General features: G+C 42.0%; 1 protein-coding gene across 2 annotated transcripts; it reads right to left on the reverse strand.

Moving 5' to 3' along the window:
* Window positions 1–1036: 1036 nt before the first annotated feature.
* On the reverse strand, window positions 1037–27963 carry ATP6AP1L (ATPase H+ transporting accessory protein 1 like). 2 transcript variants are annotated; one of them, XM_040655573.2, is made up of 8 exons: window positions 26910–27963; window positions 22346–22642; window positions 16550–16590; window positions 15686–15747; window positions 13845–14086; window positions 10139–10189; window positions 8638–8881; window positions 1037–7263 (listed from the first exon to the last, which is right to left on the reverse strand). In XM_040655573.2, the coding sequence occupies exons 2-8, from the start codon at window positions 22636–22638 to the stop codon at window positions 6961–6963; spliced, it is 1236 nt and encodes a 411-aa protein (XP_040511507.1). In that variant the 5' UTR covers window positions 22639–22642; window positions 26910–27963; the 3' UTR covers window positions 1037–6960. The 2 variants fall into 2 exon arrangements, with proteins under 2 accessions (XP_040511507.1, NP_001376519.2); NM_001389590.2 differs by lacking the exon at window positions 26910–27963 and having other exon boundaries at window positions 6620–7263; window positions 22346–22506.

The raw sequence follows: 27963 nt of genomic DNA on the forward strand, positions 1-27963 counted from the left end.
ACCAAAGTGGGCTTTGCCACTTGGAGGACTATGAAGGCACCATAATAGGCCATAGCCTGCCTGAAGTGAAGTGTTGCTGCTTTGCAGAGCTGAGTACATTAAAGCTTTTGGAATTGCTTTGTTCATGTGTAATCTAAACTTCTTTACTAGTCTGAAACACATGGGTTTACGTAAACTCTGCTGGTAACGCACACTCTATTGTAAGCTGGTTAGGAAAAACAAATAGTGCCCCTAGCTAAGTCTAGATGAAGCTTAGATAAACCAGTGTCAGAGAAGCACTCTGTAACTTAACAGTCTTGAATTTTGGGATTGATTTTTCAGCTGATTTTTTTCCTCCCCTACAGTGAAGTCTTTTTGTTAAAACATATTTGCCAACATAATTGACCTTAACAAAGCTTTTTTGTTCACAGACTTAAAGAAGAAATCGAAGCCACATTTCCAGGTCTGGAGGGTCAATGGCAACACAATTTATTTGATCTTCGTCCACTAGACTTAATTTTAGACTTTTACGTAGTTGTTCTTATAAAACAGATCCTACAGAGCAAGGACTCACCAAGCAACCCCGGGATGTCTCATGAATTTTTATGTAAGTTATTGGAAATTCAAGGATGTCTTATAAAATGTATGACCTGAAGAAAAATTCTAAATCCGTGATATTTATCTCAAGCATTGAAGTTCCCCCGCGCTGTGAGACTTTTAGGGAAATTAAGGGGGGCTAATATGGATTGGGTATTGATTAGTCCTAATGTTTCTGTGCATTTAATAAGAACGGGGAACTGAAGATGTTCCTTGCTTCAGGGCTCAGGCTAGGAAGAACATGAACTCTTCAGAAAACAGCACGGCTGAACAAGGGCTGTCAGGGCCCCTGATGGCCTTTTGTGTCCCAGACCAGCCCCCCCACCCCCTGCTCATCCTCCACAGCCCAGCTCAGAAATGTTACCCAACCTTCCTTCGTAATTCCCAGTTTCCTTTTGGTAGTGCTTCCTGGAAGCAATGAGACACAATTCAGGGATTAAACTCCTTTATTGGACCACAAAGCATTCATTAACAATTGCAGTCATGTTTTTGTTCAGAAGTAGAGAGGAAACACGAGTGAGAACGCAGCTCCGAGCCCAGAAGCACGTGAAGTGAGGTTGCAGTGGTACCTCTGGAACGAACAGCCCAGCAGTACTCTCTGTCTCGGTGCCGTCTGCTGCAGAAATGCTAAGTTGACATTTCTGCGCGCGTAAGACGTCAACTGAAATGACCGATACGTTCTGACAGGCGGCCGGTGGCCAGAGCATGTGGTAGAGTTATCCAAGAAAGGAGACACGGGGTAAACACTGCTGGATGTGTTCTACTTAAGTTTCTGTACGTGCGCTGAAACCCCCCCTTGCGCGTGGCGTTGCGGTGGCGATGTTTGCCCACCAGGGGGCGGTGGCGCTCCAGATGAACCAAACGCAGCGGGCTGCAAACGCAGGCGTCGTTCCATCGGCGTTAGATCGCCCCGCTGCCAGCGCCTGCGTTTGCCCCTTTGCAGAGCAAAAGAAAATAAATTAGTATTCTAACACCGCCTAAAAATATCCTTCCAGCGGTCGGCTAAAGAGCACATTCAGACAAATACGCGTTTAGACACTGCTTCAGTGCGGTCCTCCGGCTACTTCCGTGCGAGTGGCTGTGAGAGCACCACGCAATGCGCTCCAGCGGGCTTTCACGAGCACTGAATTCCCCGTAGCGCCGTTGAAGGGGTCTGCGCTATCGCCGCATTCTCTATGGTGATGGCCCACTAATCTTCCCGATGCCGAAGTACGACCATAGGTGTACTTCTGTCTTTTTAACGTCCGCTGTGAGTTCTTGCAGGAATTAAGCAGCTGCATGGCGTACCCTGGGAACAGAGGTCTCACCGTGGGCTGGCAGAGCATCAGTTTCAGTGCAAGTGTTTATATAAACCATTTCAGCCCCTAAACATTCCCAGCCACCCCTACAGGCAGCAGCCATGCTGACTCACAGGATCCATGGGCTGAACAGCTGGATTTAAACTTACTTCTCCTGTAGTGCAAGCAGCCAAGCTGTTTCGAGCTAAATGGAATGGAAGCACATTTGAAACGGAGGAACATTAGCACTGAGGCTTTGCTTCCTTGGAAATAAGTTTGGGGGTTTCCATTGATATGAAGGGAGCTGACTGGGAAGGATTTTTCCCATGGCACACCAGGGCAACACGGAACATTTTAGAGAGGCCTGCAAAGCAATCTGTGTCTGGGCTGCAGGGCTTCTGCACTCTGCTTTCAAATACTGTGTTTTCAAATTCCCCACCGTTTTTACCCATTCCTCTTTTCTGCCATTTCTCCCTTGGGCCTGAAAATTTGTCATTTTTGTACATTTCTTTTCTCTGAAAAGTGGCGGTGCTATTAGATGGATATTTCTGCCCAGGGTACAATGTGATGACCATCTGTGTTTCACAAAGACATCACCTTGCCAGCAGGAATTTGGGCGCCGGCCCACTGCTCACTGTGTTAAGTCCTAGGACTTCGCACATTGCATGTTGCTTTCCCACCCCTTGAGAAGCCTTGGTTAATACTTTGTGATGGAAATCCACCACTAGGAGTGAAAAATCTGCTCGCTGTTGATAAGGGAAAATGCTGCAGCTTCAAGGATGAGACCCTGGTGAGCTTCAGGCTGTGGGAAGCCGCTCTTCAAGGCCTGAAATAGAACCATAGAATCAGAGAAACACTGAGGTTGGAACGGACCTGTAATCCAACTGTCGACCCATCGCCATCATGCCATTATACCACGTCCCTCAGTGACACATCTACATGTTTCTTGAGCACCTCCAGGGAGACTGATTCTACCACTTCCCTGGGCAGCCCCTTCCAATGCCTCACCACTCTTCCTGAGAAGAAGTTTTTCCTAATTTCTCCCCTGAACTTCTGCTGATGCAACTTGAGGCCATTCTACTCTGCTCAGCAGGCACCCGTGAGGCAGCAGAGTCTGATAAAAACTCAGCATCCCTGTGCTGCTCCAGTGCAATGCACCAGCTGCCCCTGCCTGGCAAGGCTGGGAATGAATTGTAGTGCTCCTTAGGACTCTTTATTAAATATAAGCATTTCTGGTGGTGTTCGTCCTGCACTGGGGAAGCTGGGCCCTTTTCTGGGTCCTCTCCATTGGGAAGACCAGCTGTAGATGGAAGGAAACAGTAAGTCTTGTCCCGGCTTGGAGCAGCAGCAGGCTCATGGCCCCCAGGGTGCTTGTTGAGAACAAGCTGAAGGAAGCTGTCTGCTGCGTACGGTGAGGTTGTTGGAATGAATGGAGCAACACACCTGGCTCTGACTGGGCACTGTCATGTTAGATGAGCAGCTGGCTCATCCAGTTACGGCATTAAGATGGGGAAAGTGTTGTCATGTTTAAACAGAGGGTTATGGAGTAGAAGAATGAACACAGAAAAGTGATGTGGGGAGAAATCAGTGCAAACCTCCATCCTAAATCGATATTCTCCTATGTTCTCAGGCAGCAGCTCTCACCTACAAACAGGCTCAGAAGTTACCCGCAAACACCAGTTCAGATCTTCAGCTGGCGCAGGACGTGGCAATCAACATGAAATTATCGATTGTCAGAACAGGAGGGGGGAAAAAAATATATGAAAAACATTCAGGAAGGCTGAATCTCTTTGCGAGGTGTCAAAAACAATACATATCTCTTGCAAATTTATATCACTGACTCAGAAGAAAAAAAGCAGCTACATTTTGTGACGTAAGATAAGTTATCAGCTGGGAGGCGAAAGAAGTGTAAAGGCGCACATAAAAGGTTTAGCACTTTCTTCTGTTTCTTATCTCACGAGTGGCTGGGTGTTAACAGGCTGTTCGTCTGAGGTTAAGCCTGTATCTGAAATTCTACCACAAAAGAGCCATTTCTTAGCTTTTATTCTAAGATGCCAACAAAAAACTGTCATGAAAAACAGATTTGAGCAGTTCTCATCGGTGCCGACAGCCATCTTTCTGGATCCTCTGGTGAGGATTTACCTGTGTATCATGGTTCTCCAGGTGTTACAGCAAACAAACCAAGGTTTGAACCAGTCAGACATCAGCTGCATGTTCTTTCTCAGTGTCTAATAGAAATGGAGGAAACTTTGGGAAGCGTTCACGCAGTGGTGAGGAGCAGATCCGCCTTGAAAAATGCAGACGTCGGGGGGTTGGCTGAGCAATGGAAGTTACAGACAGAACCCAAAACCAATTTGCTGTTACCCGTGATACAAAAGGGAGAAACAATGCAGACAACAACCAGTGACAGTAACACGAGATGTGGAGCACCAACACGTGTTGGGTAACTCAGAGCAGCCGTCTGTAGAAGAGGGTCTGCCCTATCTGTCCACCACCAAGTGAATACTGAGTTGTGATTTTTTCTCATTTCAGAATTGTTGTTATTATTTGAGTGAGTGCACATTTCCTGCAACAGGAGTGATTAACGGGAGGTGTACCAAGACACGGCTGACATTTGCTGTCTTCTTCAACCTCCTATCAACATAACAGCAAAGCTCGTCACAGCTATGCTGAAGCAATGACCCAACTCCACAAGCCCCTGCATGATACAAAGGAAGCACAAGGCCCCACAGTGCTGCTGCAGTCAGAACTGACTCTTCAAGCACCAGGAGGAAAATGCCACCATTTTAAAAGCTTCAAGTAAAGAAGGAAAGCTTTCTTCAGGTTTGCAGGAATTCGGTGCTACTTACCAGCCTGTGGGCCCATGTTTTTTCTCCATCTTCACAGTGACCTCAGCCTCGTGCACTCATAACCAGCGCTAAGCCAACAATCCACCACTGCATGTCAATGAACCAGAAAGGTACTTCCAGAAATTTTAGTTTTCTGCAGGTGTGAAGTTGGCTTATACTGAGGTGTGGGGGAATGGTATGAAATATAAACTACTGCAGCTGAAATATATAGGGTAAATGAACGTATGTACTGCTTCAGCTTGGTGTTACCATTGCACAGTGAGAACTGCAGAGCCCGTGAAATCACAGAACCATAGAATCATCAAGGTTGGAAAAGACCTCTAAGATCATCCAGTCCAACAACACACCCATCCCCACCGGGCCCACTAACCACATCCCTCAGTGCCAAATCCACACCTTTCTTGAACACCTCCAGGGACAGTGACTCCGCCACCTCCCTGGGCAGCCTGCCACAATGCCCCACCACTCCTGAGAAGAAAGTTTCTGATACCCAGCCGAACCTCCCCAGGTGCAACTGATGCAGCTGCAATATTATGCACCATGTGGACTGTGTAAAACAGGTTATCTTTTGTTCACGCGTCTGTTAGTGTGAATGTAGCTTGTTTCTTTAGCAGGCAGTGTTAACCTGAATTTACTTATGTCGGAAGCAGAGTGATGGAATGCCTCTGTTGTTTTAAAACGTGCACTTGATAAGGTTTGCTTATCTGCCTCACAGAAAACAGCCTATCTGGAATGCAGAAATCCAGGCTTTGTCTTTTTCAACCATAGTGCTTGCTTTTGTACTGATGCTTTTTGATTCTCGTTCTGCTTCTACACTAAAACATCATTAACTCTTTACAAATACACGGTTCCTAATTCCTCAGCATCGTATTTCTTGTCCACCTAACTCAACTGGTGCATTTATTATCCTTTCTGACCACTGCTAGCACACAAGTTGAAGTGTGATGATTCTGAGCATTTTCACTGCCAGGTGAGAAGTCCCACCACCTCATGTAGAACGCCATGGATTTTTTATTCGCAGCTCCAAATCTTATTCTCATTTGGGTTCCCAGATATTCCTGTTCTTGCTTGTCTCCTTTATGAAACACTTTATGTTTGGCAGAGGCCAGCTACGGGCAGCCCTGCCAAGTCCCCAGAAGCAAAGATGACGTTTATTTTCTTCTGAAGTGCTTCCCTAAATCAACTAACTGCTCCATACTTCACATCTGGTCTGCATGTCATCTGTGCTAGTAAGTAAGAGCTCTTTGGACATCTCTCAAGATGCTTAAAGAGTGCTGCAGGATAGGTTAAAAAGACCATAAACAACTAACTAGCTCTGTTATTTAAAATGAAGGCATTTGATTATTAAATCTGCTTTTGCAGAAGGTTTTCTAACATTCTGGAAATTCTTTTTGCTGCTAGGGAGCTTCCAATTCCACTATGCTTGCATTTATATTCAATTTCACCAATGGGTATTCTCCATTTAGGTAAAATATTGGAAAACTAAAGGGATTTGATAAAGAATCAAAACCTAGAATTATAGGGCATAATGCTCATAATCCTTCTTTTGGCATAAAGTTGAGCTGGGAAGTTAAGGGTAAGCCTTTGACCAGATGTCTGCTCCTCTCCCAGCCAACCTTTATGGAAAGCCTCCAGCTTACAGAAAAGTATCAAAATGCCTCTGTACCACAACTATCTCTGTTTCATCAGTGTAGTGTGTAATACATGGCTTACATGGCTCTGAAGAAGGAGTTCATGCAGACAAAGAGGGGGGATGTAATTTGGAATGCCTGAATTAAATATAATGAAAATACACACTGTAAAATGAACGGATGCTATTTTGTTGGGATACACAGCAGAACAGTTGAAGCAATTACAAAACCAGGAAAACTCTCACTTTCTTTAAGAATGAGCCGGGATATTATTATTATTATTTTAATTTTTGTCTCTTTATTTAACTTCAAAAAAAAAATCCATTAGTGATTCTTCTTTTCAGAACCTGGTAAGCTAGCTGCAAAGATATGCATTTTGGTTTTGTACTACAGGAATAAACTCCTATCACATTATACCTGTTACTCACACTGGAATCTTTTTTTTCTTGTCCTGTTTTCAAAGGAAACTTTGAGATGGCTATCAGTAAGTAACAGGATAAATTGGATAAAGAGTCTACTACCTATTTTCCTTTCATCGGTGAAAAATTTGCACAAACTACATAGAACAAGGCCAGTAGAAAAAAAAAAATACCACTTTCACTGTTTCACTGAGACAGATGCACACTGCTAGATATAGATTTTACAAAACTGCTGGCTTCTAAGTTCATACGATTCATTTCCACTACTTCTCAGTGGCTCTTTCTCATCCCCCATGTCACTGTCTTTCATTTGTGCAAAATAGGCAGGAGAAGCTTTGCATTCGTAGTGCCTGTCAAGAGATTTCAGGTGGATCAACATATGAAGAGCATAGGCGAGAACCAGCAGCAGAATCAGCGACATAACCAACCCCATAAGAATTGCTGGAGAGAAAAAGGATGCACAGTCTTTTGCATAGGCAAAATGTCCTTCTTGAATGTTAAAACCTTGAATCTACAAAGAGAACAAAAGGGCTCATATTAAATACAATCTTTGCAAACAATTTTGTGAATTTGCTCTGGTGCCAGTAAAAATCTTTGATTTAGTATCATCGTATTACAAAATTATATCTTGCAGTGGTAGCTGGAGTTCATAGTGAGCTTATCCAGGTCAGTCTTCTGGAAACCAAGAGTTATTCTAATCTCCTTCACTCTACTGCTCGAAGGATTTGCAGCTGTATTTTAAACAAACTTGTCCATGATCACTCTCAATACTTTGGTCACATTTAATTGTAAGTCTGGTACCTTTCTGCTACAGTGCATTTCCAGTATCATTTGTTAAGAATTTCCAGATTCTCTGTTTTAAACTGCACAAATTTCAATGCACCAAACACACATAATTGCCTACCCTAGTATTAGATTTTTATCACCACATTCAAGCATGTGATACGTGGTAACGAATCAGCCCAACTAAAAGAAGATGCATTCATCTATGGCCAGGACAAGTTTTACTTATGGCTTCAGTTCTAATGTGAAGTTAACCACATTGGCATTCACAGAATTGACTGCTTCACTAAAATCATAGCATCATAGAGTCACAGAATCACCAAGGTTGGAAAAGACCCACAGGATCACCCAATCCAACCATCCACCCATCACCAATAGTTCTCAAATGGCTCCATGGACATTTACCAAATGGGGACTAAAAGGGCAAAGTCCTGTGTCTCTGCATTTACTTTTTACATACTTGTTTTGCTTTACCCTTGCTAACAAAACAAACAAACAAACAAAAAAAGTACTGATGTTGAGGTAGAGTAGAACTACTGAGTCCAGTTAGGGCTATTGGGCTATTTGGGCTGGGATTCATCCCCTAAAACTTAGGTATCTAAAAGCAAAATATCCAAGCTGAGACACTTTAGGATCAGTTATTGCCAAATTCAGAAATATAAGCACTCTCAGATGATGATTAATCTCATCCTGAAATAAAGACTTAGGATGAGTCAGAGGAATTATCCACTGGCTTTAGAGGCAGACTGGGGTAACTGGAACCAGAGCACAAGGTTAACATTTCTTGTCTTCAAAAGTTGGTTTAGATGAATCCCAAACTTGATGACTGGTTTTAACAGTCCAGCTCAGAGACATCTAATACTGACAGTTAATTTTACTTCCCTCATTAAGAGGAAACCCAAGCAAGACACTACAGAAAATCTCCTTTGACAGGAGAATGACTACAGTAATTTAAATCTCCATTTCTATTTAATTTGTATGAAGTTCTATGGAGATCACATAAATTGCACACAGGAGATCATAATACTTTCTTGGAACTTAAGTACAGAATTTCCCATCAGTCTACCTACGGGATTCATTTGGCTTAATTCCACAACATTACCTGGAAATCAATGAAAGTAACTTCCCAGAGCTTTGAAACATCATTTGCAGAGCTCGGTATCAGGAGTGCATCATATCTCTGCAAGCTGCTCACATGTTCACAGTGGAAGGAGTAACTTGCTGGTGCATATATTCTTGTTGCATTAAACGTTGCTTGTACAGAGTGGTTGTAAATAAGCTGCAGTCTCTGTAAGCTGAACCAATTCTGAACAGACAGCTGGTAATAGCTGGTTGTTAGTAACAATCTGAAAATATTTTGTGGGAAAAAGGAATACAATAGCAAGTCTAAGAGTTGGAACTATTAAGTTTACGTCAGATAATCTTAGAAGACCAACCAATATTATCAGCTTCCTCCATTTATATTATTGCAAGCTCTCACTGTTTTGAGTCTGGAAAATAATTTGTGGTTCTCCAGTACTGTAGCTGAAGGATTTTGTTGCCCTTCCCCACAGTGAGGAGAAAGGCAAGAGATTTTCCAATCTGTATCTAACATTGGTATTGCACTTCCATCAACAATAGAGGAAGTCTGTCAAACCTTGGCCTGCTGATACATACGCTCATATGCCCATAATACACTTCCTGAAGACTCCGGTGATCACTTTGAGACATGATGCAGTTCACAAGAAAACAGTATAGATTTTATTGACGTTAATGAGAACACTTCATATGTGAAATGTGTTTCTCATTCCAAGCGTACTAAATTGTTGTAATGGAGAAGGTAAGCTTTTCTTTTGTCACCTACACTAAAGCCCATTTTTATCCTCTCTGTGTACTGTTGTTTCGTACAGTTCCACAGTAGTCTACTGTCTTCACAGAGAACACTACGGGCTCATTACATACTCCAAGATGCTTATCTATCTTAACTTCAGTCATAACACAGTAAATTAGAAAGAGTGAATAGATGTGGAAGAAAAAAGGCTAAATCGATATGATCCAATATAGACTCAATTTATGCATGGAGTCTTGGTAAAATACTATCACATTCAAAATTATTTACCAGGAAATGCTGTTTTCTTTGGACACCAACAAGCAAACGTGAAGTAGGTCACAGTCTGATGCCTGTGCAGCCTACACTATCAGTTCTTTCAACAAAATTCTCAAACAAAAATGTAGCTAATTAGCAGGGTCTAGCAAATATCTCGGACTACTCAAATGAGATTATGTGAACTTTTCTTGTGAGTAGAGAATTAAACATAGAAGAAGAAATGCCTTAAGAAAATTCAGTAGACAAATAATGCAATTGAGTACGACAGCTCTGTTAAATGCAAATGCCTTGATTATATCACAGAATCATAGAATGTTTGGGTTGGAAAGAACCTTTGAAGATAATCTAGTTCTGAGCCCCCTGCCAATGACAGGGACACTTGCCACTAGCTCACCATATCAACAGTTCTATTACATCATTTTTATCATCTCTCCCCCCAAAAAATCACACAAATAATTGCATACCAACAGATATTAACATATGATTGCCTAATATTATTCTTTATCATATGACTTACCTAATAACAAGTCCCTTTAGATTTCCAATATCACCAAACTTCAGAGAAAGCCTAGGTCAAAAAGCAAGTAATGTCAGGCTAGATAAAAACTTCAGAAGTCTTAAGAGAAAAAACAGCATAGAAAATTAAGCACAGTTATACACAGTCTTTTACTCAGTATACCTTTAAAATCTGTAGGAAAAAAAAAAAAAAATTTACAATTATTAAATCTTCCTCCACTGAAATCCAGTAGTTCATATGTTAATTTGAATGAGGCCTAGACTTTCCACAAAGAACACAACATACTTAAATCCCACTGTATCAACCTCAGTTGATAACTAGGTGCATTTGATCTATGCTCACCTTTTCAAGTCAAAAAGGCCGATTTGTATTACATGTATTGGTCAGGTGTAACCTATACATGTCACTAAAAACACCTACATGCAAACAGGCATGTAATCCTCATCTTTTTAGGTACTAGAGTATAACAAATGCAGATAGTATGGAAGTTTAAATTTTACACATGTGCACCATTACAGCAATATAAATACACTGGCTGTGAGGTAGCTCTACAAAGCTTATGTGCAGTCAGCACAGGCAACTGAAGTGAAAGGCCCCAGCATGTACAAAACTAATCAGAAACATACTGCAAACTATTTTATACTTTTTGTGAGCTTTTTGAGATGCTGAAAATTGGAAAACTTGTCAGCACCGAATGAGTATTCTGGATATTTCTTCCACAGTGAACGTGTAGTATATTACTGTACAAAGTTATACAAGACAAAGTTGAATAATTAAATAAGAAAACTTACATGCCAACTCAATAACAAAAAATGCATGTCTTTACAGGTACATACATATGTAGGTAGGTCTAAACATTATCAGCAATCACTGCATTGTATTCACCAAGCTGCACAATTGAAACGTGGCTTTCAATTTGACTAAGTATGTGTGGTGGGCACAAGAGGTGAAGCCAGCTCTGCACTGAACTCACCCTTCTGCAGCATTCCATTGCTACCCACACAGTCCACACTTGATCTACACACAATCGGCTCATGAAAACTACCACTAAAAATCATGCAATAACATTAAAAGTTTCTGATCACGTGGGAGCCACATTACTAGCTACCCAGGGCCACAAGCGGCCCACAGGCTATGGGTTGCCCCCTCTCCCGTATCTAGACCATCCCTTGTTTTATTGCAAAGGCATATCATAGTCCAAAGATAGACACATCGCAAAATAAGATTAGACACTGGCAAATATGACATTAAACTTAGTTGTCTGATGTAAGAATTGGTGCATAAAAACCAAATCAGCCAGCCACTGGCTAGTTTATTATAATATATTTAGATAGCAAATGCATATGCATTTGTAGCCAGGTCCTGGCTCCAGCTACTTTGCATTGATCAGACAGTATAAAGCAGCTTGAAGCTAATCCAAAGCCAGAGCAGAGGATTGCCTCAGCAAAGAAGGCTGCAGATGAGAGAAGTTTAAGGGACTTCTCTGGGGTGAGAAAAACAGGGCAATTCATCATGTGAGCACTCAGCCAGATAATCCACAATCCAAGTTGCTAAGCCACTATCCATCATATCTGAGAAGTCATGGCAGTCTGGTGAAATTCCCAGTGACTGGAAATGGGGAAAATGTAGCCCTAATTTTTAAAAAGAGAAAAAAGGAAGACCCAGGAACTATAGGCCAGTCAATCTCCCATCAGTGCCTGGCAAGACCATGGAGCAGATCCTCCCAGAAACTACATTAAGGTACATGGAAAACAAAGTGACAACCAACATGGGTTCAGTAAGGGCAAATTGTGACCTTCTACAGAGGGTTTACAGCAATGGTGAATAAGGGAAGAACAACTGACATCATCTACCTACAAAGCGTTTGACACTGTCCCACACGACATCCTTGTCTCTAAATGAAAAAAACGTGGAGTTGACAGATGGGCCACTCAGTGGAATTGGCTAGCTGGTTGCACTGAAGGAGCTGAAGTCAACGGCTCCGTGACCAGGTAGTGATAAAGGGTGCTCCTCAGATGTCAGTATTGTGTTTGGTACTATTAAACATCTTTGTTGGTGACACAGACAATGGGACTGAGTGCACCCCCAGCAAGTTTGCAGATGACACCAATCACAGAATCATAGAACATCCCGAGTTGGAAGGGATCCATAAAGATCAACAAATCCAACTCCCAGCACCAGATGGGACTACCCAAAAATCAGACTGTATGACTGAGGGCATTGTCCAGACACTTCTTGAACTCCAGCAGCTTGGTGCCATGACCACTCCCCTGGGAGTCCATTCCGATGCAGTCAACTCACTGGAGGGACAGGATGCCATCAAGAGGGACATAGACAGCCTTGAGAGGTGGGCCTGTGTGAACCTCCTGGAGTTCAAAAAAGTTGAGTGCAAGATTCTGCACCTGGGTCGGGACAACCTCAATTACGAATACAGGTCAGGAGATGAGTGGCTTGGGAGCCACTTGGGAGTACTCCCTTGCAGTACTTAGGAGTACTGGTGGATGAGAAAGTGAACATGAACGAGCAATGTGCACTTGCAGCCAAGAACGTCAACTGTGTCCTGGGCTGCACTAAAAAAAGTGTTGCTAGCAGGTTGAGGGAGCTGATTGTTCCTCTCTACACCACTTCCAAGAGACCCTACCTTGAGCACTGTGTTCAGCCCTGGGCTCCTAGTACAAACAACACATGGATCTGTTGAAGTGGGTACAGAAGAAGCCACAAGGATGCTCAGAGGGCTTGAACACCTCTCCAGCACAGAAAGGCTGTGGAATCATCTCTAGGAGCTAAATGAAACTGCTGTTTTCAGTCACAATATTTTTACCATTACATGTCGTTATAGATTTAAATACCATTTGAAGCATAAATTTAATGCTTGTGTTCAAGTTAGATATTTACTGCCTAATTTCTAGACTCCTGCCTACTAAAATGGAACCACCAACCTGGTGCAAGACATGCAGCCAGATTATACAACAGCACGTGAAGGGAAAGAAGTTGTCAGGCACACTAAAAGGTATATAAAAAAAAAAATGCATACCCTTCTAGTATAGCTACGGAATGAGAGGATTTGGGATCCAGTTAGGTTAACTGGTAGGAGTGAGGCCATGAACTATTCATAGTAATGTAATTCATGCCAGAATAGTACTGATTTAGTAGATATATTATGATTTAGTAGATATATTTCATATCACCTGTAGTGATTTCACCTTTAAGAATCAGCAATCCATAAATCACATTCTGGGACATGAGGCTACTTCAGTCCTTTTCTAAATAAATAACTGCATCATGTAACAATGGTTTACACTGTAAACAATAATGGCACATATCCTATCTAGAAGTAAGTAGTCCACCACCCAAAGTCACATACAGCCAGCCTCTAAATCCCAACATTTAGCTTAGGGCCTATTATTCACTTTCCCAAGCTGCTATTCAAAACAGCTGGAGACTGAAGAGATCAATAGCTCCAACCTCACAGGTACTAATGGGGAACTGGCTGGCCACAAGGACTGACATTACTGAAGATGAAGACAGCCATGTATATCAATATGCCCTATGAAACACTGATATGAAAGCATCTAATTCACACTGCGTTGCTGGCTGCAATGTGCCCCTGATGTACTGGGGCTCTATACTACATATTACAAGGTTTGTTTCTTCAGTATTTACTTACTAGACTTGTTATCTGGTACTAGTTTCACTGACATCTTACATTGCATTGTCTTCACTGCAGTTTGAATCTCCAACATCCACTGTTGCATGGACGCCAAATGTCTTCTCTGTCAAATCCAGCTGTGTGTGGTTTTCAAACTTAATCATGATCCTCTTGGCCCAGAAGAGAATGCAAGGGATGCCGTTAATTGTGACATTGAGAGGGCTGTAGTGGCTGTGGGTGAATGGCCTCCAGGATGCTCTTTCCAGCTGTTCCTTTCTGCTCAAGTTGTAGCTGACAACCTGAAGGACCATACAGAGATACGTATCAAAAGATGAGTATTGCAGGAGATATTCTCCATCCTACTAGAATAAGGTGACCACTTGGAAAGCATTGCAAGAGCCAGGTCTTAGCTGCAGCAGTACTGAGCTACGGATGCAGAGGTGTTCCTGGCTCACCCCTCACAACACTGGGCGGAGTACCGTACAGACCTTTGGCTCCAACACAACTGGCAAGATAGCTAATACAAGCTAAAGTTCTTCTAGTCACTCTACAGAAGTATCATTAGAGCAACTGACTTTTTTTTTTATCCCATCTCAGCCCAGCACAATCAGAGATGCCCACTACAAAAAGGTGAAGCAATGTTAGAATCACAAGCTGCTCACCCCTGCAAAAGGCTCTCTAGGACTCAGCTGTGGCAAAGCATACAGCCTACCACACCAAAAGCACATTAGGCAGCTGTAAAGGTGAAAAAAAAATTAAATTGACCTGTAGACAGCTGGCTCAGTGTGGATCTCTGCTTTTACAGAACCAGTAGTTCATAACATTAAATGCTGGGAACTGCAGCTTCCACCATGTTCTCAAAGGACTCCAGAAAAAAATCCTATCTCCTCTGAGCCAAAGAAAGACAATTTGGCTGTGAGATTATAGAAAATGAGACAGTAAGTTAGGGTTCAGAAAGGATTTCAAAATTTGTCATTTTCGTATTTTAAGATTTCCAGATTTTAGCTCTTTTTCAACTATACATGCATCCTATCTAGACATAATAATGCATGCCATACGATTGAGCAAATTCAAAGCATAAACAGAAACAAAGCAGGTATTCTTTCTAAGTTTCAGTCACAAACAGCATCTTATCAGGCTCCAGAAGGGACACAGTTAAGCCCCAAAGCTTTGTCTTGGCTTAAAGAGAGATGGGTTTTTTGCTGTTAAGATTAGCAAATCACATCTCCCAGCTCAGACCCTGAAAGACCCTTTTGATACTTGACCTCACATATGGCACAAGGCTGCTTTACGAATTAAAATTAGTAAGTACTCACAGTAACAAGCAGAAAGCAAGATAAGATCAGCAAGAAACACTGACTATGAATGTTATTTGGATAAGTAATAAGGCTGTATTCTCAGAATTACCAATAAAATAAATTTTATAAACAAGGTATTTGCATTAGAATGCATCACCTGCATGGTTTTTGATAGGGGAGCCTTTTCCTCTTTGTTTTTGACAAGACCCACGGAGTGGACTCAGAAAAGAACTGATGGAATTTAAACAATCAGCAGTTTTGCTTCAGATATTCTTTTTGAACCAAGCAAAATAATGGGCACTGCAGTCAAATGCAGCTGTACAGAAAAGGAGGAGTAGAATTTGGCTCTTCTAATACAACCCTGTGCCTGAGCCCAGTGACAGTCAGCACCAGCAATGAAGCCTCACCTCACTACTTAGAAAAGCAGAAGACACTGTAATTCATGTTGGGAATCGATAGCACACCACAACTCAGAATCTTATTGGCTGTTTCTTGTAAATAATAGATTATTTAATTCAATAATAGAAGTTAAAAGATCTCAGCATGCTAAAAAAAGAAAAAAAGACAAAGCTTTTCCGATACAGTTCCTTCAAACATTACCTGTGCAATTGCCACTTGATTTACATTGAATTTTGGCTTCACACCACCATCATAGCGTCGACCTGCAGATAAAAGTGTGTTATGAGCCCACACGGAAAGTATCCGCTCATTATACAACCATAATCTTGCATGTTCTGGTGCAAGTAGCCTTGAACAAGATATTTTATTTTGTTTTGGAAAATATGTGTCTCAATGCAAATATCACCTTCAACATCCATCTTATGTTTCAGTTTACCTTGCTCATAAAATAAAGTCTCCTTTTCAGTGAATATCTTGGCATCCTAACTGGGAATTCCAGTGACCAAAAATGACAGGATTTAGCCTATCCATGTATACATGTGCATACATCTCACGCTTAGTAAAACCTTATTTTTACTTTATGCAGCAAACTATTTTCAAAAGGTATGTGTTGAATTAGAAGGCAAAAGCCTGCATCTAGGGGTAGGAGTTCCTTTCCCTGCATGGGGCAGAGATAGGAACCTGTGACAAACAGATGGTCTGTCTATCTTCACTGTCAGGACAGTGAAGATTTGTAGGTGTGAACTTGTTTCATGGATATTCTGACATCTTCACCCTTCAAACATTTAGCTCTGATTTCATCCAGTTAAAAAAGAAAAAAAGAAAAAAAAAAAGGTGAAGACTTCTTTGTTCTATATTCTCACTATATTTCAGAGTCAAATAGTACATGATCGTTTTAACCAGTCAAATCCCTTAAAGAATATCTGTTAAAGATGGATATGTTTTACCACAACATTTGACAAAATAGTCAGCAATATCAGAAGAAGTAATTTCTGCGAATGAAGCTTTTTAACAGCTGCACTGTCAGAGCCAGTATCCAGGCATTTAGCGCACTGAAAGCCTTACCAGTTCTTTGCAGAGAATCTTGATCTGAAACTACATGTGAACTAGAAGAGAAGAGAAAAATATTTACTTTACAGCATCTGAAGTCTTCAACAGGTTCACTAGGAAGAGCTCCTGCTGCTACGTTTCATTCAGAAAAACATTCACAATGCAAAATACTTGAAAAGATGCATGCAAAGACCGGAACACTGCAAGGACAATAAGCAAGAGTGATAGCAACTTAAATGCCTTCACAGCATCCTTAGCAGAATGGTGTGAGACAGCATCATATCCTCATGTAGAAGGAACAGAGAGCAGCCTTGAAATCCACCCTATTGTGTCCAAGCAGCTTTGGCAGCAAGGGAATTTGATCCTTCTGCACCTGGCTTACTTGAAACCCATGTAATTCCATGAGCCAGCAGAGTGCCCAGGTGGCCAAGAAGACCAATGGCATCCTGGCTTGCATCAGAAATAGTGCAGCCAGCAGGAGTAGGGAGAGGATCGTCCCCTGAATTCTGCTCTGCTGAGGCCACACCTCGAGTACTGTGTTCAGTTTTGGGCCCCTCACTACAAGAAAGACACTGAGGCCCTGGAGTGTGTCCAGAGAAGGGCAGTGAAGCTGATGAGGGGTCTGGAGCACAAGTCCTGGAGGAGCAGCTGAGGGAACTGGGTTTGTTCAGTCTGGAGAAGAGGAGGCTCAAGAAAGGTCTTAATGCCCTCTACAGCTCCGTGAGAAGAGGGTGTAGTGAGGTGGGGCTTGGCCTCTTCTCCCAGGTAACAGTGAGGGAATGAGAAGGAATGGCCTCAAGTTGTGCCAGGGGAGGTTCAAGTTGGATATTAGGAAAAAAATTATGAAGTATTGGAACAGGCTGCTCAGGAAGATGACAGAGTCATCATCCCTGGAAGTGTTCAAGAAGAGAGCAGATGTGGCACTGAGGCACATGGGTCGTGGGCATGTTGGAGGTGGGTTGCTGGTTGGACTGGATAATCTGAGAAGTCTTTTCCAACCTTAATGATTCTATTATTCTATCATCTCACACATAACATCTTGTTTACACTCATGGTTTGGAAGGGCAGGAGGCTCCTTCTTCTGATGAGTGCATCCTTAGCAAAAGCATCTTCTCACAGGCATACTCTGTGCTGCCAAGAATAGATCTGCTGTGCACCCCTGCAAACTCCTCAAACCCAGAAGGCAAAGCAGAGAAAAGTGAGGGGAGTCCATATCCCAGCTTGCCACTTTGTCACCGAATACCAGGCCTGATGAGCAGCTCTCAGGACACTCAGTCCCTTCAGCAACCAAGGCAATAAAACAGAAGACAGTCTCCAGAGAAAATGTGACACAGTACAAAAAGACAGCTATGATCTGTGGCACAATGCAGTGACTCTAATCTGAGCTGAACAAGCCAAAAAGATCTTATATTATAAAAAGTTCAATATAGATATCACTGTTCAAAATCAGTTTTGCAGTTTTAATTAGACAAAGTGAGCCCAGCTCTTTCCCCAGTCAAGAGTTGTTAAATCCCCCAGACTTCAATTAGATGGTGCACTTTCAGCATGGCCCCACTCTCACCACGTTTTTGAGCCAGGTGTTAGCACTAGGCCAAGTCCTCAAAGTCACATGGAGGTCCCATGACAAGTGAGAAGCCTACTTTGATAGACCAGTAATAAAGAACTGCTCACACCTCTAACCAACCTATCCATGACTAGTCGTTACTTCCTTTTCTCCCCCCCCCCTTCTTTTTTTTTTTTTTAAACCTCTGCTTCACAAGAAAGGAGCAGAAGCAGAGTAGTTTTGCTATATCTACCAAACCCAAGCAATCCAGAGCATAAGTCCAAAGCAAATTTGTTTACTGTAACTTCAATAGGATCCCACTGAGATGCATGTACTGGGCGTAAATATCAACTGCTCTTAACCTAAGGCTGATTATGGCACCAGAAAGCCACTGTTAGATCACACAGCAGACTTCAGCATCTCCACGAGTTCCGTGTAAGGAATAAAAACTGCCTGTCACAAAATACGACCAAAACAGAGTTAATTTTGTTCTCTTGACCAGACAAAACCTTCTCTAAGGTTCTTGACTGACTAGGAGCATAGGCTTTGTCATTTGGGCCCAACAGTAATTTCCTCTTCCAGTTTTTCAGGACAGATTATGCCTTTGTGACAGAGAAGGCAGCAGCTCATCTGGGCATTTTTTCATAACAAAAGCTTTAAAATGAGGCACACAAAAAATAAATTGATGTGAATTATTTTGATACTAATTCTAGTTATATTTAGTAATACCTATATATATTTAATTATGTTAGTTATACACACAGCTTCTTTGCATATGCTTAGTTAAAAGCTCAAGGCCCATTGTTCCATTTGGAAATTGCCATGCTGAAGCAAGTAGACTAAAACTAGGATGTGAGGAGACAGGTGAAACTGCATAATTCAGTTAATTTCATCACTGGACTTGAAAGGTTTTTATGTTGCTTTGAAAAGAGGAAGGGTTATGCTATAATGATTATGGATAAGAAAGTCATTACTTATCTCCCATCTGAGATAATGCTAATACCATGGCCATGCCAAGTGGTTCACCTTAAGGAATATTAATTGATAAGCAACATCAAGCCTTCAGGAGTGCAAAGAATGAATGAATGTATAAGGCATTGTGCTCGTAGCAAAAACCTCCGCAGGGTTATACCTTGAACACAGTTACAAATGCCCTCCACACAGCCTGTGCGGCTCAGACTGAAGTCTGTGAAGGAGTCAGACTGCGTTGTCACATCACATGCAATATACCGCAGCAATGCACAGCCATGCTGCTCCTGAAGGCCAAATTGCTTTTTTCAGCACAAAGATATTCAAATATAGATGAATGCGCACAGCTGATGAAATATTCATGCTTTCATGAGGAATGCAGTAGAGAGCGTGACCCAGGAATCACCGCTAAGTACCACAGTATGACAAATGCTCTCAGTCACATGGCAGTCTTCTCACATACTTGGGATGCAGGCAGAGGCACAGGAGCAGAATGCCTCCAGCTGGTACTACTGGTTCTTACCCTGCTCACCAGCAATGCCAGCTGCCTCCTTACCTCTTGTATACTGTGTGAAACACCACTAGAGGGTTTGCTTTGTCTCACTACAGCCCAACTTCTGTGGCACAGACAGTGGCACATGGGAAGGATCACCTCCCTTTCTCTGAGCAGAAAAAATCTGTTAGTTTTATCAGGTCCATCAACTACTTTTGACATTTATAACCCTGAGGTTCCATGGAAGCATGTCATCTGTGACAGAAACAGGTGGCCTTCAATAGCCATCCCAGTGTCAAATGAGAGGCCCTTTCAGCCAAGACCAATTAACAGGTGATTTCTGGCAGCCAGGTGCTTTTGCCCTCAGCTAGACCATCATAAGCTAGACCTCAGCTAGACCATGCCCTCAGCTAGACCATGCCCTCAGCTAGGCTTCATAAGATGAAAGCATTGTAAGAATTAATGGGAAAAATTAACAGCAAAATAAGAACACATATTTGTTTGTATACACGAAACATTAACTATAGTAAGGGGAGAAAGGAAACTACCTCTAGCTAGCCCTAGAGCTTTCTTCTCCACTGCCTGCAAAACTGTCAGTAGAGGGGCTACAAATCAGTAAGAGCAAATCATTTTTAGCAAACAAAAACATACACGTGACATAAAAACGTAATTCTTTTTCAGCCATTCCACCCTATAATAACCTTAAATTCAGGAGCACACACAGCATATGCTTTCAGGACTAACATATTTCTTTACCAATTCAGAAATAACTAGCCCAGACACAAGCAGACAATGTGCTGTGTGTTGAACTTACCATTCTTAGTGTGTCAGGAGCCCAAATGAAATTGGCTTAGCCCTAATACAAAGCACTGGAATGACTAATCACTATGCAAAACCCAATTAAATAAGATTATAAGAATAAAGAAGTGTCAATTCCCTCTTATCAGACAACATTATCCATCTACATAAGATAACAATGTCTAGCTTCTGTATCTAAAATGTTCATGTAGACTCCACCCCTTGAAGACTCTCATGTGAGCAGCCTCTTGGCCACTGAAGTGAGCAAAATGAATAAACCCGGGATGCAAAAGTGATCAAGTGTTGAGGCCATACTTTTCATGCCATCAGCTTAAAATGTTTCAGGCGAAGGAGTACAGATGGTTGTCTTTTACTTTTCATATTACTGCTCTCACAAATCACATCAGGTGCCAAAATACGCTCTGCTGCAGTATTTACTCCAACTATCACTCACTCGTATTGTCCAGCTGCAGACTACCTCACTGACTGTGTCAATCATTTATGAAGTATTTATTTGGAAAATAATGTGAACCCTCGTACTTACTAAATATGAAATTATGAGGACAAAAAGAGAGGAATGCTTGCTGAGCAGCTGGCAGCAATGAACAGATTGTAGTCCCAGGGACCCTGTTCATACGTAATTTCTCCAAGGTTATTAAATTATAATTGTGAGTCACATTCAAGGTAGAATCTGGTTCTTCCTAAGAAATGTACCTAACAAAAACTGTAATTAAATTTAGAATATATCTGCTAAAGTTATATCATTTAAAAAACATCTACAAAGCCTGTATCTCTTCACAGATTTTAAATTTTAAATATTTAGTGTCACACTTTGGTCGCTCCATCTGTGATGGGACATGAAGAGACAGACTTACATAATTATTTTATTTTGCACTGAGTATTGTTTGATCTGTACTTTAACGCATGTCCAAACAGAGTTAGACCTACAAGAAATTATAGTTTTGAATATAAATAACAAAACTGAATTCATAGAAAGTCTGGCAAATTATAGGTGTAATCTGACCTCCACTGAATGCAAAAGTTGAATTCCCATTCAATTTAACAGCATCAGAAGCGCAGCTGCATTTCTTACTTTTTATTAGAATGAAGTCCATGCAATGTTTCACTCCCTTCTCTCAGATTTTGATCTGATAGCAAAGAAGTGCAATTACACTAAGAAGACACTGACAAATCTGAAAACTGGCAGAGGAGAACAAGAAGTAAGCTATTTAAATGGAAACATATTGTAGCACTTACTGGTAACTGACTACCAGCTCTCTTAATACAAGCTTAAGCAAATCACCACGTGTCCTTGCCTTAGCACAGATTTTATTGCCAGCTGTGATCTTCATCAGCATATTTGATGCTTGTTATTAGTGACTTGGGGACATGATTCAACTTATGCGGTTTAGGCTCTTTACACTTTTATAATGCTTGGAATTAGAAAGTCCTCTTTCCCTTACTTTGATTTGGGCTTCCTATTAATATTTCATTAAATTAAAAAGTGGCACAATAAATAGTGATGAATCCAAATTCCTTGCCATTTCTTAACCGTAAGACTTTATAGCAATGCTGAATTCACGCTTCTGCACAAGTAGAATATTACAGCACCCACACTTCATGGAGTAGTTTTCACACCCTTGCTGCTGTTCTATTTATATCTCTTAAAAAAAAAAAAAAAAGCCAGGGAAAGTCAGAGCAAGAGAATCATGAGCAAGAGAATAATTAAATGTAAGACAGACACTCAGAAAACATTCATTTTTAAACAATTTTTAGTATTACACATAAAATCGTTGTAAAGTTGCATTTTTACACAGCGTAGGCTTCAAAATCATTAATTTCTCCATTTGCCCCAGCTGTTCTCTGACCTGAGAGAAAACCTGAAACCATGCCCTGATATTCTAAACCACAGCCAAATCTTCCACACAACACACAGCACTAAAGGACTGCATTCAACACACACACCCAACTTCACCAAGGGTCGGTCAGCGAGCACTCCATTACTTACCTGCCATCCACTGTGGTAAGCGTGTGTTCCACAGATGCTGAGAAGCCCAGACATGAGAACAGAACGAACAACCGAAGTGCAGCGTTTCTTTCCATGGAGAAGAGCCGGTGCCTCCACACCGAGCACATCTGCTCCTCTGGGCTGGGGGGGGCTGCGCGGCCCCGCACACCCGGCGGTGTGATGGACAGCAGATGCAGCCAACGAGAGTCGTCCCTGCTCTGGTACCCAGCGTGAGAAAGTCTGCGTGCTCCCATGTATGCTGACTGCATGCACCGACCGTAGGCATGGCCCATATCCCTGCGAAGGAAAGATTAACGGTTTGGGGAGGGGAGGGAGGGAATGCATTGGGATGTGAGATGTCTTTCAGGAAGAAAAAGAAAGAAAGAAAGAAAAGAAAGAAAGAAAGAAAGAGAGAGGGAGAGAGAAAGAAAGAAAGAAAGAAAGAAAGAAAGAAAGAAAGAAAGAAAGAAAGAAAGAAAGAAAGAAAGAAAGAAAGAAAGAAAGAAAGAAAGAAAGAAAGAAAGAAAGAAAGAAAGAAAGAAAGAAAGAAAGAAAGAAAGAAAGAAAGAAAGAAAAAGGGGGGGAAAAAAAGAAGAAAAAGAAAAAAAGAAAAGTAAAATGGGTGGTCTCTGCAAGCTCTGACTACAGTAAAACTGCACTGAGCAGCGCATGTTATCTGTACTTAACCTAAGGCTAAAAGAAAGGTAAAGGCTATGTTTCCAGACAGCTCATAAATTTTCCTATCTGCACAATAGGCTGATAAGGATTATTCGTATTCTAAAGAAGACTTACAACACCTTTACAGTACTAGTGTTAGCTCCACTTTATTGATGGGAATTAGACATAAAGAGCTCAGAAGTCAAACATTCAGAGTTGGATAACTTCAGTTTCACTTCATCTGTGTGCATCCACCTCTCTGCCTTACTTGTTTACATACCCACAGACAACATGAAGCAGAACTAACACTGCCAAATGTCCACAGAATGGCAGTGTCCCAGTTTGGGAATTGTCAAACTGAGGCACCAGGGTGGTGCCTAGCACAGGTTGGATCAGGTCATTCTGGCAAGGACAGGTGGGTCATGGGCACCTCCTTCCATAAGACCTCTGTCCTCATGAGACTCATCAGAATGGACTTTCAGCTGGATATTAGGAAAAATGTCTTCACTGAAAGAGTGATTGGGCGTTGGAACAGGCTGCCCAGGGTGGTGGTTGGACTCACTGTTCCTGGAAGTTTTCAAGAAACACGGACAGTTAGCAGGCATGGGTAGAAGTGTTGGACTAGATGATCTTAGTGGTCTTTTCCAACCTTAATGATCCTATGGTTCTATTACTGCAGTTCTGTCTGTGTGGGGAAAGAAGAGGGTAAGGCACAATGACTTCTCAAACCCTACTGTTCACGCACTTTCTTTACAGAAACTCACTAACAGCATAATGCTCAATCACAGCAACTTGAATTCAAAGTATCTAGACAGGGAAAGCTGAAATAAGGGCAGTTTCTGCTGGATCCAATGTCAAAACTGTGCTCTTCCACCTGCTCACATCCAGTCTGGCCATAGTCATAAGCACAGCAATGACTGGTAATCAAACTGGGAAGAAACCTCTGACAGAAATGACTTCTTAGTATAGCCTTCAGCATCAACAGCCCACTCTTGAAAGATGAGTTTTGAGAGGTAGTCCAGATCAGCGCTCAGCTCGCATTTGCAGCCATGCTGCACCCTTTTCCACTTGAATATCCAGACAGGAGATAGCCATGACCAGTTCCAGCCAACAGCTGCCTTTATACGTGTGTATTTATGTTCATACACCATACCCAAACCATACCCAAACTATACCCAACCCTGAGGCATGTTGGTGCCTTGTGTGGCAGCTAATGTAAGCTACCCACTGATGTGATCACGGAGTAAGACCTACTTCACTGATTAAGAGCTCCTGTCTATTGCATTCCAGATACAAGATTAAGATAGGGGCTTTAGCACTATAACTATTCAAAAGGATTTGCCATCTTAATTTCTCTTCCAGGGATACAGGGAGTATTCACTAATCTTAAAAAAATCTCTCAACAGCTTGTTCAGAGTCATGCTGCTTCTATCCAATTTAAGGTGGAATCTAGATACTTATGAGAGTGCTCACATGAAAAATGAGGTGAGGAGTGAAAAATAATGAGCAGTGAAAAATAATGACCAAGTGACAATAAGCTCAACATTTTCCATGAAACACCAGAAATTTATGATGTCAAATGCAGAATAAATACACCAGTAAAGAGAATTGGCTCAGCTGAGAACTTTAAGAAATCATGAAAGGAGGCAGAAGTGCCACACGCATGTCTAAAAATTAGTAAGCCACCAAAATAAAGGACATGTTAAATTCTTTAGTATACCTGAAGAATAGTTCCTTTTAAGCAAGTTTTTGGGTGTTGGTTTTTTTTTTTTTTTTTAATAAAAAGGCACAGAGTCTTCCTATTTTTGCCTTGAGATTTCACACATATGAGTGTTTTGTACATGTTATTTTTTACCAGAACAGGAGCAAATGCTAAGAAAGAAAAATGCTGAAATACAAATACTTGCTGCTCAGATTAACAAACTGTGAGTCCTTTCAGGCAAGAAAGGGAGATAAAATGGTATCAACAACACTTGGCAGACCACAGCTAAACTAAGTCACTACAGGCTGAATTCAATGAAAAGTCCATTCTCTGTCAACAGAATGTATATTTAATTGTTCTTCCTGCCTGCATGTTTCTGTGGGGCTTTCAATCTTACTGGAAAAATGCTTTTTCAGTCCACTGTTTCACAGAGTGAGGAGAAAAGCGCATATTAGTGCGCTCAGAAATAAGGTTCTATCGCAGACAACCAAGAGAACACATAATGCCAAACTGCTAACACAGGTTAAACCAACATGAAAATATACTGACTTTCTCACTACATACTACTAGCACATGCTGATAGTAATTCACTAACTAGCAGTCATCACCTGACAAGCTGAGAGAAGCAATAAGCATGAAGAAAAGTATTTCCTTACCTCTTGGCATTTGCTGGTAATATAAAGCATTCTATGCCATTCTTAAAAAGGTTCCTTGTGGATGAGCTTCAGGAATAAACAGGCTATACTGAAAGCAAAGAAGCATTCCTATGCATACACATTGTTCTGGTGAAGAATGATGGTGAAACATCCAACTCTGCAACAAAATTTCTATGAAGCCCGTAAAAATAAAACTTCTTGAATGGAGCCTCTATGCAGTAGTCTTGACTAGGAAATGATTAGATGAGCTCTTGTGATTTCGCTGACAAGCTACCATGTACATTTGCATGTTTTATGTTGAAATCACACAGACAAGCAAAGCTTAATCAGATGTGTTTTAATCTGCAACTACATACATACACAGTGGACAAAGGGTGAACAAAGGATCATAGGCAAAACCCAAATTCCGTTCTGTGGAACACACAAGGTTACATTCAATTCCATAAATGCATCCAACAAGCTTCTTACAGAACAAAGCCAACAATAAACTAGCAGTTTTGTTTACATCTCACAAGATGGGCTATGGTGAGCTGAGAGTGGCTACTATTTCAAATAAGATTAAAATGCTGTTTTTTGTCATGATTTCTCCATCTGACAATAAGATACAGCTTAGGATTACTCTTCATGCAAAACTTGTCCTTCTGATTTTTAAACTGCTATCACTTGCTTATTTCTTAGCACCATGGTATTTCAAACACCTCTGCTGCAAAATGTATAGCAGTCAGGGAGAAGACACAGCAGATCTCATTGTGCCTCTTTTTAGATGTGCTTTTACTCCTCTTATCGTTTGGGATTTGTCTTGCAGAAAAGGTAGTTAAGAAAGCAGCTGGCAATTATATTCTGAGTAAGGATTCACAGTTGCATGTGGTTTGTGAAGCAAAAAATCACAGAGACCAATAGGTAAGCCAATCAGCATTCCTGGCCTTCCACACACCCCCAAGTGTGTCACCACAGTTCAGCAAGCCCTCTGTCAAAGAGGATGATTACATAAATGTTGATGGAGGCCTAGAGATGACAGCTGTTCTGCCTGATGCTGCAGTGATTATGTACGCAGTGAGTTTGCATGCAACGAATGAGAGTGCAGACATAATTTTAAACACGGATAATTTATCTCTTTGGAGGGCATCTCCTCAGGCAGACTATGGCACAATTTATTTTCAACACAGTTTACCTTCAGGTCACTGTGATCATAACAGCTTGTTAAAATAACATGCTTAACAAAATAACAAAGGATGACATATAAGCAACTGTACAAACACTTCAGAAACCATTAGTATTTTTCTAGTTTAAAATAAGGAGGTGTTCCTCTTGTTCACATACGGCTACAATGAATTGACTCCTGAAATATACCAAAAGCATGGACAGAAAATTGGCTTCGTTACACAGAAAAAGTTTATCCCAGTTTTAGCAAAATCTCTTCTTGTCAACTAATTTGCCTATGAGCTTTTCAACCGTCTACACCACACGGACTGTGATGCTGAAAAACTGAATCATTACAACACAGCCTCCTTCTCGACTCCCTTCTACTACTAAAACCCTTCCTATTTACCTTGAAGGATCCAACTCAATCCAAAGAAGTTTTCACACGCAACTGGGATCCTGCTGCAGCTGGTTGGTGGGGATGCAGATTGGCAAAGGCTGAGGGAGGTGTGCTTGTTCAGCCTGGAGAAGGCTCAGGGGAGACCTCACTGTAGCCTTCTAGTACTTAGAGGGGACCCAGAAGTCTTTCTGGAGAGGAATTTTATACAAGCACACGTAGAAACAGGACGAGGGAATAGTTTTAAAGGATGTTAGGAGGAAAATCTCCACAGTGAGCATGCTGAGGCCCTGGCATGGCTGCCCGAAGAACTGTGGGTGCCTCATCCCTGGAGGCCTCACAGCCAGGTTGGATGGGCCCTGGGCAGCCTCATCTAAGGGGAGGGCAACCTGCCCACAGCAAAGAGTTGGAACTGGATGGGCTCTAAGATCTCTTCCAATCCAAGTCACCCTGTGATTCTATGATTGAGTAACGGGGGGGGGGGGGGGGGGAGGAAATAGCGCAGTATGTGTCACAACGTTGATCTACCACGGAGAAGGGAGGTCCCAACCCCCGAGCGGATGGAGCACGCTGAACAGAACCTAATCCACCCGGGAGCGCTTTGCAGAGCACAAAGGCATCAGACACACGGGGGCCTCCCCCCGCCTCTCACAGCGCCAAAATGGCGGCGCCCGCGCGAGGGCCGGCGACCTCACAGCGCCCCCTTGGGGCCGGGCGGCCCTCAGCTCCTCGGAAAGAGCCGGCGCGGACACGTGGCCGGGCGCTGAGCCTGGCGCAGCTCTGTGTCACTGTCGCAGATGACAGCTCTCCTAGGTGTTAGCGCGCTACCGAGCAATTGTCTTAATGCATCGAAGACCATCGTTTGCTTCAGTATATTCCGTTTCAATTTCCTTCCTAACAGCTTTCATACACTTAAATAGTCCGGATACTCTGTAAGATTTTAAAACACTTTCACGAGTTTAATCTCTTTATTCTTTAGCCTAGCAGACCGGGGGTCCGCAACGCCCACACCGGACTCCCGCCAGCCCCACGCACACTTCACGTAGCCACGCGCCCACCTCAGGCT

Source organism: Gallus gallus, chromosome Z (genome assembly GCF_016699485.2).
Source record: "Gallus gallus isolate bGalGal1 chromosome Z, bGalGal1.mat.broiler.GRCg7b, whole genome shotgun sequence".
In the NCBI taxonomy this organism is placed as follows: domain Eukaryota; kingdom Metazoa; phylum Chordata; class Aves; order Galliformes; family Phasianidae; genus Gallus; species Gallus gallus.

Coding starts and splice junctions, on each gene's coding strand:
- ATP6AP1L (XM_040655573.2), bottom strand. CDS start 22,638: ATGGGCCATGCCTACGGTCGGTGCATGCAGTCAGCATACATGGGAGCA. Junction 15,748..16,549: donor AGATTCTCTGCAAAGAACTG/GTAAGGCTTTCA, acceptor TTTTATCTGCAG/GTCGACGCTATGATGGTGGT. Junction 10,190..13,844: donor TGCAGTGAAGACAATGCAAT/GTAAGATGTCAG, acceptor TTTTTGACCTAG/GCTTTCTCTGAAGTTTGGTG.